Source organism: Diadema setosum, chromosome 8 (genome assembly GCF_964275005.1).
Source record: "Diadema setosum chromosome 8, eeDiaSeto1, whole genome shotgun sequence".
Lineage (NCBI taxonomy): Eukaryota > Metazoa > Echinodermata > Echinoidea > Diadematoida > Diadematidae > Diadema > Diadema setosum.
In genome coordinates this window covers 636808-648890 of record NC_092692.1, presented here as the reverse complement: position 1 = coordinate 648890, position 12083 = coordinate 636808, and the positions used below count along the sequence as shown (strand labels likewise).

Sequence of the window (12083 nt, the reverse complement as noted above, 5' to 3'; positions counted from 1 at the left end):
GTCGATTTAGTCATACCTGAGAATATGGATAATTATTATGAATGACAAATCATTGCTATTTTAACCCCCCTTCTATATCATTATTATTATTTTTTCTTTGCTGATCAGTAACTCTCAGAAGCAATGTTTGCTCTCGGTCACTCACTGAAGTATATAATACCACAGTCCAATGAATCCGATTCGTGTTGGCAGATTATCAGGTCAATGTTAAAACAATCTAACAATGTTAAACAATTGTTATTTTTTTAACTTGAGTGTAAGTTTGAGGGCTCTCCAGGCATTAACATCACCCTTGGTGATCCTTGGTGCGAGTCTCTGGAGCCTGTCTGGTAAGATTTCATTGGAAACATCGAAACGCTATTGAAATCTTTGCATGTTGGAAATCAGATGAGCCTCCGATGGAGGGGGGTGGGGGGGGGGGGGGGGGCATCATCGGACGCCACCCATCCCCTTTGGCTTGAGAGTCTTCAGGAATGAATATCTGCAGATGGTCTCTTGGCCAACCCTGAAGCTGCATGACAGTGACTGGTACCTCTCGCCAGCTGAAAGGTACCGTAGGGGGTCAAGCTAACTAAAGTCCACTTTATAGGGCTTTTCTAGCATTGGTACATACATCACCGGGTCTACGGCAAATACCCCCTAGGTAATTACCCCGGACCCTTCCCCTGACCATAACCCTAATACTAATACTGAATCTAATCCTAACCCTAACCCAAACACTATACCCTAAACGTACCCTAACCCTAATCTTTACTCTAACCTTATCACCAACCAATATTTAGCCGACACCCACGAGTCATACGGTCCACAAGACCGACATAAAAAAAAAGTCCATGAGTCATACAGCCCATGAGTTATACGGCTCACGAGTCATACAGCCCATGAGTTCGACTCTACGCACAAAAGGCTCATGAGACCGACACTAAGCAAAGAAAGCCCACGAGACCGACACTACACAATAAAGGCTCACGAGAACGACAATAGGCAAAGAAGGCTCACGAGACCGACAGGATGAACAGCGCCATCTACATGTCAATTACCTATACAGGGTGTTCCATGAAGGGGAAAATTACATACTGGCAGGTGCAATTTTGTCACGCTATCGAGCGAGAGATTGTAACTAATAATTGAACAGCACCTTGCATCTACATATCAACGACATCAAGTAAAAGTAACTATGTATTTCTACACATGTGGCTTTTAGAGGGCAGTTCTGTCACGCTATGGGGAGTGATTGACATTGTTAGCAATTTGTCGCTTTTAAAAAAAATAAAATTTTCCTCTTCATTGGGACCCTCCCCCCCCCCCCAAAAAAAAAAATAATAATTGTATGAAAAATAATTGAGGACAAGAACGATGTATGGTTTGATTTTATAATAATTATGCTTTCCCAATTTCTAGATAGACGGTGGACAGGATGTAAGTTGTTGTTTTTTTCGCCCTTTTCTTTCTCGCTTCACTAGTTAAGTATTCCTTATTAATATCCTATCCTCCTGCTCATACCCGCCTGCTTAGAGTTCAATTTATAATTTTTTCTTTAACTATAATGTGTGATATTTTAAAGGATGAAAACGTTTTATATCGCAGCGATTCACCTCGATTTGTGGCTTGTATTTGGAAAATTATTCTCCTCAAAACGGTACATTTTTCACGAAATAGAATAGCTGTTTTCATGGATGCATCTTCTTTTTCCGAATCCTTAAAGCTACTTTAATAAACGATTATATCATTTTCTGTGAATTTGTACTAAATCAGCACCTTTGCAGATGACTACTCCCCTTCCATATCATGTAAAGCAATTGTGCACTGCAACATTGACCATTTTGTAAAATATTTTCTTGTAAACTTTATTTCACACCTGGGTATTATTCTAGTTGGTTGATCTGAATGCCCACATCATTTATTTTTTGTTTCTAAGCAGGTGAATACCGGTATATGTTTTGCGGAAAGGGAAAGCAGGGTGTTTTGGCATTTTCGAAATTAATGTTGAAACATCTGATGCACTTTTACTGAAATTTGTTTACTTTTTCACAAACACTCAAACACGCAAACACAAGTAAAAATCTTGAACAGTTCAGGGCGCGAGGAAGGGCAATTGACGGGGTAATTCCCTAGCAACTCTCCTTTTCCATCTCTCATATCTTCCTTATGCCATTATCTGGACACCCTGTACAATTAATTGGTCTATAGGCGGCGCTGTTCATCCTGTCGGTCTCGTGAGCCTTCTTTGCCTAGCGTTGGTCTCGTGGGCCTCTTTTGTCTAGTGTCGGTCTCGTGAGCTTTGTTTGCCTAGTGTCGGTCTCGTGAGCCTTTTAAGAGCAGTGTCGGTCTCGTGGGCTTTGTTTGCATAATATTTTCGGTCTCGTGAGCCTTTTGTGTTTAGTGTCGAACTCATGGGCTGTATAACTCGTGGGCTTAATTTACTTGATGTCGAACTCGTGGGCTTTATTTACTCAGTGTCGAACTCGTGGGCTGTATAACTAGTGGGCTGTATGACTTGTGAGCTGTATGCTTCGTGGGCTGTATGACTTGTGAGCTGTATGACCTGTGGGCTGTATGACTCGTGGGTGTCGGTCTCGTGACGTGCACCCGAAAAACAACAACAAACAAACAGATGAATCGGACCCTCCAATGAAAGCTTCCGTCAGATATCAGGCGGCTATCAGCCTTTCATCCGATGATCCCGATCAATGTCGAATCTTTATCAAACTTGCCTCAAAAAGGGATCCCAAAATACGCTTGTCGGCTTAGACTTCATCGGAATCCGAAAAGTTGTGCATTTGGGGGAACAAATAAGCTTACATTTGACAGCGGGAAGGGGCATTAGCAAGACTAGTCATTTCAATAATGTGAGATAAAAAGAGCATGCCCATTTTGTTATGGCCACTTCATAATTAATGGTATAACATAAGAATGATTGCTCAATTCAACATAACAGACAGCATTGATATATCATAAGAGTATTATACAAGGAAGATTTGATTACTGTGATGTGGTGTGGTCAAATTGCAGTAAAATGTTAATTTATAAATTGCAAAGATTACAAAATCGGGCGCTGCGTACCGTTCTGAAAGTTGATTGGAGGTATTCAACACAATTGATACATGATCTCTAGTATTGAAATAAGACAGAGACACAGAATGTTACATGCCATGCATTAAAATTGCTCATGGGTTTTTTCCCCAAAGTCTGTGTGAGTTGATTCCATTTGAATATACATTTTTTTTTTCAGATGCAATAACAATTATGTTAAAATTTGAGTTATGTAGATTTCTAACTAATTTCAGACGTAGAAGTTTACAATACAGGGGGTGTAAAGTGTGGAATGATTTTCCAGATAATATCAAGATTATGAGTTTTAATAATTTCAGGTTTCATTTGAAACAGCAGCAGTTGTAGTTTGATATCCACTGCATTATCATATTGTATCATATCAATATATCATAAAGTTTCCTATTATGCTAAGCGACGAGTATTATTGACATTTGTTTTATGTCAATTTCTTGTCAATGTCTGTATTTTTTTTCATGTGCTGTTATTATGTAAATGTCCTTTTTTTCTTTCTTTGTGATTTTTTTCTCTCTCTTCTTTCGCTCTTATTTTCAATCATTGTTATACGCTGTACTGAATCTATGTTTTCGTTCTGTTATATTGTATACATGCACGGACTTGCAGAATAACAGCCGATGGCTGAGCAAGTTTCCTTTTTATTACCGTGTTGAAATAAAATGAAAATAAAATGAAATGAAATGAATTCATTTGACAAAGAAATAACAGATACAAGCAAAGAGCCTCAGACAGGGTATTAAAATTTGTCCCTATATTTTTATGCTTTGTGAAGAAATCGCACCGAGCAGAAACAGTCGTCACAACGAAACACTTAAAGGACAAGTTCACCCTCATAAACGTAAGGATTGAGAGAATGCAGCAATATTAGTAGAACACATTAGTGAAAGTTTGAGGAAAATTGGACAATCGATGCAAAAGTTATGAATTTTTAAAATTTTTGTGTTGGAACCGCTGGATGAGGAGACTACTACAGCTTGCGAGTCATATGCGTACAACAGTATAACGAAAATGTAAAGAAAATTCAGCATATTTTCACTTTTTTCGCATAATAAAAGAGCATTTGACTTGCCTCTTTCTTAAGGCAGGGGGAATATTATTACCCCTAACATACGTCAGCAACGAGTCAAGGGAATGTGTACTTTTTTTCAAAAGATGAATTTTTTTGAAATTCTCTTTATATTTACCTTATATTGTTGTACGCATGTGACATCTAAGTTATTCATACACTGCAGTAGTCTTCCCATCCAGCGGCTACTGCACAAAAACTTCAAAAATTCATAACTTTTGAACGGATTGTCCGATTTTCCTCAAACTTTCACTGATGTGATCTACTAATATTGCTACATTCTCTCAATCCTTATGTTTATGAAGGTGAACTTGTCCTTTAAGGTAACAGGAGCCGCTGCCCAGTCACATGACTTTTTTTAGGGGGGGGGGGGCAGCGGAGTCCCAGAAATATTTAGATTGTCAGTAGTGGGTTTTTTTATTATTCTAATGCAACATTTTCCCCTTTTTCTTACCAGTAGTGGCAGTGTCTGTGCCAACCTCCAACTGGGTACCGTCATTCCTGAAAGCCACAACTCTGACGCTATAGGTCGTCCCGGGGATGAGGTTAGGGATAGTGATTGAGTTTGCTCCGTCAGACACCAGTGAAGCCTGTGAGTTATCAGTAGTGTAAGTGATCTGATACACAGTGGTATTGGGGACTGCCGTCCAATTCGCAAAAATTGTGGTTTCTGATGTCGCCGTAGCAGTTGTCCCCAACAAAATATCTGTAAGAAATTAAGCCGAGAGAAGAATAATACTAATAACGATATCAATTTGGATAACCACCATGATCAATGCAACAAACGAGAATGATAACAGTAGATATAGATATCATAGAGGTATTAGTGACAGATAATAGAGATAGATAATAACACCACTTCAGCAATGATTGATAAGATGCCGAAGATGATTTAATTGATCTGGCGTTCTGAAGATATTTGAACGACATCTGTATTTCCTCTTTCGTCTTCAGTTTGAAGAAAAATAAATTCAGAAACAACACAACGTTAAATGCCACATCATATCAATCATTTAAGGTGTTGTCACGTTGTCCCAACGTTTACACAAGATGGCAACACGAACATGGAATTTTCCATCTCGTGCAAAGTTGGCTCCGAATTTGCTTGAAAGTCAAACAGCTGCCGAAGCAAGTACAATGCAACGATATTTATACGAAGGCTACACGACGATGTGAATCTTTGTTAAGAAGACAGACCGTTACCCGAAGGACACACGAGGAAAACCTGATCTATACACGAAATTGATGCTGGAGCCCGAGAAACTCCACCGGCAATCATATCATGGCTAAAGATGATCTCACAAATGACACAATGTTGATAAGATCAGAGGCGAATTTGTCCATCTTTGCTCAATGTCCGGACAGTGTGACGCCTGCATAGGTGATCACAGTGCCCATGTATTACTGTTGAATATGACTCATAGTAGCAGATAAGCCGAGAAGACCATCCGCATCCTAGGAAATGACAACACGAAACCACAGCCAAGGCCGCAAGTCACCGCTCATCAGGTTGCCCACTAACTCCTCTTGAATAGTCGGGGAAATCCAAATCCTCATCCTCAGAGGACTAAACTTCGTGGAGCTGCTAATGCATCCTCACAATACGACACAGATTTCACAAGACCGTTCACAATGAGTGAACTCGAATCTGCAATGAAGGCTGTAAAACCAACAAGGCTGTAGGTCTTGATGGTTTTCTTGTGGAACAGATTAAACACTTCGGATTAGGTGTGCATACAGATGGCTTCTTAATGTGGCCAACAAGATCCCAAAGATGTACAGGAAAGCAAAAGTCATTGTTCTATTGAAACCAGGCAAAGACCCTGCAATCCCTAAGAGTTATACAGGCCAATATCCCTACTCTGCCACATGTACAAGCTGTTTGAACCCCTCCTCCTGAACCGTATAGCATCGTAATTCGTTGATGATCACCTTATCCCGGAGAAGCGAATTTCTGACCTGGAAATCATGCACAGAACAACTTCTGAACCTCACACAGTTCATCGAGGATGGTTTTGAGAACAGAAAAATCACTGGTGCTGCTTCTGTCGATCTTTCTGCAGCATACGACACAGTCAATCACCGTTTCCTTGCCAAGAAACTGTAGGAACTGACCTTAGATGTTAGACTCACAAAGCTGATCTGCAACACGCTATCAAACCGCAGATTCTTCGTAGATCTCGGTGACAGAAGGAGTAGACTGAGGACACAGAAGAACGGACTTCGTCAAGGGAGTGTACTTGCCCCCTGTTGTTTAATATCTACGAAAATGATCTACCCATTTAACCAGACAATAGACGTTTCCTCTTTGCTGATGTGACCTGGGCATTGCATCTCAAAAGAACACCTTCGAAGAAGTGGAGGAGTCCTTACAAATACACTGCACTTACTCATCCCCTACTATACCACCAACCATCTAAGAGCTAACCCAGACAAAACGCAAATCAACGTGTTCCATCTTAAAAACAGGGAAGCAAATTGTCAACTACGGATTAGTTGGTAAGGAAAACCGCTGCAATTCCAATCCAAGCTAATCTACCTTGGGGTGACACTAAATTGACAGGTCCCTCACTTTCAAGGATCACATCACTCAGACCAAGGTAAAGGTGGCATCATGGAATAGTATACTCAGAAAGCTCACTAATATACGATGTGGGGTGCTGGTGAAAAGGCAATACTGGCTTTATGCTACTCTACAGCCGAGTATGTGTCATTGTAATATACTAGCAGCCTTGCTGCTCCCTCACAAAAATTCTAACGTTAAATGAGCCACACTTGCCTGTTGTACCACTGACACTTCCCACATTTGTAGACGTCGTACTGTCCCTGCCTACAACGGAAAATGTGTAGGTCGTTTGAGGAAGAAGACCAGTCACAATAGCCGTGACTGCAGCCGAAGATGATGTGAACGTCCCTGTGTGCGTCCGGTCTTGGCTGATATAAGAAATGATGTAACTCGTTGCTGCCGGAACGGCTGTCCATGAAAGGCTAGCTGTATTGGCAGTCGTCCCTAGTAGAGTGACACCTGTCTCATTGTCTGGAAAGTTAATACAGAGATACTGCTAAAATTATTTATGTGTGCCTATACGTATGGTGGCTTGGTCATGTTACATGAATATACTCCCATAATTGACGAAGCATCCTGATAAATGTGGTAAAGAGATTTAATGTATGTCGAGTACAAAGCAAAAGATATCACTCCGCAAAGTGTAACCAGAACGTACATGTATATGATAACAGGTCCATATGTATTATTCATATTCTTCTTATCCCCTGTTATCTCTTTTGAAATGTCAAACTTACATTTGGTAAACCATTATTAACTCGTTTCGTTTGTTCGGTCAGTGTGTGTGTGTGTGTGGGGGGGGGGTGTTTCAATCAAAAACCTTGACATTTTGATGTTCTGTTATTGCAAAGAGCTGGGTTGCATGGGTTTCATGTATTTCTACCTTGATAACTGTAAGGGCGTATGCATACGGAAGGAAATCAATATACACGATTTGTCAAAGTTGCCATCCAAGCGGTTTCCCTCATCTTCAACATTACAATATGAATATGCAAGTATTGTTAGTTGCAGTGAGATTACGGGGTTTTTTTTATCACAATTTTTTAAAGGTTTCAATGCAATCTGAACGGCAAGGTGTTAATATCATTTGACTCCTTTGCCAAGATGCCTGCATGAACTCACTTGTTCTAGCCGAGTCGGACCCGGCCACACTGGAGCCCGCAGCCGTGACGGCCTCCACTACAGCTGTGTAGAGGGTATCTGGTGTGAGACCCTGAAAAACCACGGAAGACTGGTCAGCAGCCACCGTTTGAGTATATTCCTGCGTTCCGTCCTCGCTGAACAGATGCACCCGATAAGACTGGACCCCAGCGATAGGAACACTCCACAAGACTTCCATCTCCCGTGATGTTACCGCTCCGATACTTACACTAGCCAAATCACCTTAGAAATGACAATAAAATGATTGACACGTGCAACTGGTTTTCTCATGCACTTCTTGTCAAAACTGCATTAAAACGAAAGGATTACGCAAAGAACACAGTGAATATTTCAGGGCTATTTCATCAAATTAATTCGAGTACTAAGTAAAGTTCAAAACTTATGTTGATCTGCCGACAGACAGATTGAAAGAGAGTTAACAAGTATCCATGTATTTCCTTTATGAACACCTTACCCAAAGTAACTGCAGTAAACGGAGCAAAGGGGCTTCTGAAAGGTTCGATGTTAGTTAAAACAAAAAATGTATAAGAAGCTCCAGGCGTCAATCCCTGTAGCAGGACACTGCTGGCATCCTGGGGTCGAACAATCTCAATGACATCGTTGGACCCGTCAATAGAATAGCCAATGACGTAATCAATGAAATAGTTGTTTGGCGGAGATGGAGGGTCCCATCTGAAGAGGAGGGAAGTGAAGCCCGGAAGCTGGTACACAAGTATATTTTCAGGTGGTTTCGGTGCTGGAGGCAAAAGCGAAAGGAAGGAATAATAAGTAGGAAGTATGATTTATATTCTATATTCCATACACGTTAGCAAGTTGATAACGGTTCATTACTTCTGATACTCGGCAAGAAATGAACATAGATGGGCACACCTGTGATCAGTGCTCATGACTGAAGTTAAACATTAGGATTGTAATGAAATCTTTGAAGGCTTCCGTGGCGGTAGAACGTTGGATGGTAGAAGGCTTAACGGTGCATCACGTATTCTTTCTTGGGTATGATATATATGTGATCCCTGAAAAGGGCCTACCCACTCACGACATTTTGGCAAGCATGTTCTTCCGTTTTCTATAGAGAAACTTGAAAAATTGAAAACGGCGAGAGTGTGTAGGGCCGCATAGGACTACATACCCAAGAAGGAATATGTGGTGCGCCGTTAAACCGTCTACCTTTCACACCCATCACCGTCGTAACTTGTGTCATTGTCATTTGGCTCAACAGATTTTGAAAGGTTCTTATCTTGAAATGAATCATAATTGCACGAAACGGACTTTAGTAGAAGCATTTTTAACGATTTATAATCAACATCATCGTTGGTTGAGATAATCACACTTGTGCACTGCTTTGAAAGAAGAGATTGTGAAATTGCTTATATCAGGTTTATATTCCAACAGGAAATGATTTCCTTTATTGAGGTACATCTTCATATATAAAAACAGATGTTAACAGCAACTGAGTGTCCTTCTGCACTCACATGTGAATGTAGTTTGTCTAGCAAAGCTATTTATTGAGCCACCAATGACAGTGTTGATGTCAATGGTATACTGGGTCCCTGGTGTGAGTCCTTCGAAAGAGTGCGTCATGTTGGGCTGAGGTGTCCGACTCGTCGGTCCTCGCACCACCTGCCCGTTGGCGTCCAACAGAGAGATGATGTAGGAGGTGATAGGGAGAGACGCGTTGTGCTCCCAAACCATATTGATGAATGTCGTGTTGTAGAAGTCTATTGTAATCAAGGTACTCGCTGCAAAGGAATACAGTGCAACCCCGTTATAGCGAACACGGAATTCCGGATACAACAAAGTAATATTCAAGACCAAACATTATCATCTAGATATTCTTTAAACGGTTTATTGGTTCTCACAAATTTTGATATCATGAAAGAAAACCGCCGGTCCCGAAGACTTCGTTATAAAAGGAGTTACCGGTACTGACAAGACATAGATAGAAATATAAGCTTGTTTACTGTCATATACAACAAATGCATGTACATTACACAAGTCTCCCACATTGTGGAAATATTGTTTCTTATAAAATGGGTTCAAGAATGTAGCCAATTGGAAGCGCTGAAATGAGTCATGTGTGCGTGTATTAATTTCTTACTAACATGCACGCCGTAAAGTCACTGACGTCACAATGTTTACACCAGCAGTGCACGCTCAATGGGCCGAATGCATAAAACAAGCAATTGCTTGTAAGCAATTGCTTTAAGCAAAAGCACAAGCTCGTCTAGCAAAAGATCTAGCTCAAGCAATTGCTTAAATCCATAAAATGCATAAACTTTTGCTTGTCCTGCACAAGCAATTGCTTGCGTTTTCAACAAAAAGGACGTCACACCTGTGCGAACACAAGAATAAAGGCGAGTGCAATGGGCCAAATGCATAAAACAAGCAATTGCTTGTAAGCAATTGTTTCAAGAAGCTCGCACGTGGAGAGAGGTCTCCTTGCTCTTCATCGAAGTCAGACATCCTACCTGTTTTTCATCACATTTTGCGTGCTAACCAATGGACATTCCCGTTGTTGAAACGAAAACGTTTCTTACACTACTTAGGAGTAATTTCTTGTAGATTTATACCACTCCTGCGCAAGTGTGGTATTTCTATTATGAATATGAGAATGATACTTAACAGGGAACGTCCCAGTTAAGCAAAAGCTCAAGCTCATTTTACAGAGCTTGGAAAATCGTAAGCAATTGCTAACAAGAACAAGCAAAAGGTCTGTTGTATGCATACGTTTTTAAGTAAATGCTTGGTCTCTAAGCAATTGCTTGCGGGCAGCAAGCAATTGCTTGTGCTTGCTAGCAAAAGCTTCTGCTAGCAAGCAATTGCTTGTTTTTATGCATACGGATTCGAGTAAAAGGCTAGCACAAGCAAGCCGGCCTTTCTTGCTTGTGCATAACATGTGGCGTACGTATGCTCTTATACGTACAGTACTTATTTGCGGGATTTCGGTGTGCGACGTGCGTAAATGTTTGGGAAGAACATCTTCGGACGGACATCTTACATTTGAGCGCATGGGCGTAAATCCCGGGGGGGATGGGGGGGATATATCCCCCCCTGAAATGGAGGAGGGGGGGATGGCCTGTACAATCATCCCCCCCTGAATTTTGAGGGGAAAAAATGGAGGAAGCAGAAATGTGATTGTATCAATTTTGGCATATTGCATGACGTTTGTACGCCGGCCTTCAGACAGGTAACAGAGCTGAACAGTATTCTATCTTGTAGGAAAATGTATAATTTTCTCAAGCGCTCGCTCGCTTCGCTCGCTCGCGAAGAAAGTAACATCGACATACACTGTAAGGTATGGCTCAGGCGTTGACAACGTCAAATAGTATAGGTCTACATGTAAACATGCTATGACTCGAGTAACTGGGGACCATCTGCAAAATATGTACGAAAACATACAAACAAACAATAACAACAACTTATCGCCATAATTGAATCCCCTCCATTTCCTGAATCATTCCTGAAAAACGACAGTGACTGATGACTCAGTCAGGATACATCTATGGGCATACCAAGGGAAGATCAGGGACGTCGAATCTATGGGGGGCAAAGGGGCATTTGCCCCGCCCCAAAGGAAGTGTTTAGACAGACAAATCATTTATCCCCCAAGCAATTCCCGAGATGAGGACAAATCTCGAACTTTCTTAATGGAAAATTGTCCAAATATCGCCAGAACTATGCACCAGATCGTTGTATTGCAATCGTGAACATGCAAAAGGTCCGCTATACAGGATAAGGGATAAACTTTGTACACTTTTGACATAGACGTATATTCCCTAATTTATCAAAGAGTGTGCAGCAGATCTTTCACTTAACAAAAGCAACCTAATATGTATAGAGGCGTCGATGGGGGGGGGAATGGTTCTCAAATAAAAGTGGGACAAACAAAAGCGAAAAATATAGCTACAAACGGCAGTTTTTGGAGTGTACAATTTTAAAATTTTAAAGCTCGCTCACTCCGCTCGCTCGCATTTAATCGCTATGCCGTTCTCCTGATGTTGCTGCCAGTGATTGACAGCAGGTGCACCCGGTGCGCCCCCCTTAATTTCCAAAGCGAAAATATAGCTACAAACGACAGTTTTTAGGACTGGAAAATGTCAAAATTTTCAAGCTCACTCGCTTCGCTCGCTAGCATTCAATCAGTATGCCATTCTCCTGATGTTGCTGCCAGTAATTGCCGGCAGTTGCGCGCGGTGTGCCCCCTTAATTTCCAAAGCGAAA

The 12083-nt window shown here is 41.2% G+C and overlaps 1 protein-coding gene across 1 annotated transcript in view; it reads right to left on the bottom strand.

The window, feature by feature from the left end:
- LOC140231682 (uncharacterized) overlaps positions 1-12083 on the bottom strand; it is a 178846-nt gene that overhangs the window by 145502 nt on the left and 21261 nt on the right. The window contains exons 5-7 of the mRNA XM_072311836.1: positions 9335-9601; positions 8425-8598; positions 7824-8084 (exon numbers count right to left, since the gene is read on the bottom strand). Of these exons, the coding sequence (XP_072167937.1) occupies positions 7824-8084; positions 8425-8598; positions 9335-9601 (702 nt within the window). The remainder of the gene's footprint in view (positions 1-7823; positions 8085-8424; positions 8599-9334; positions 9602-12083) is intronic.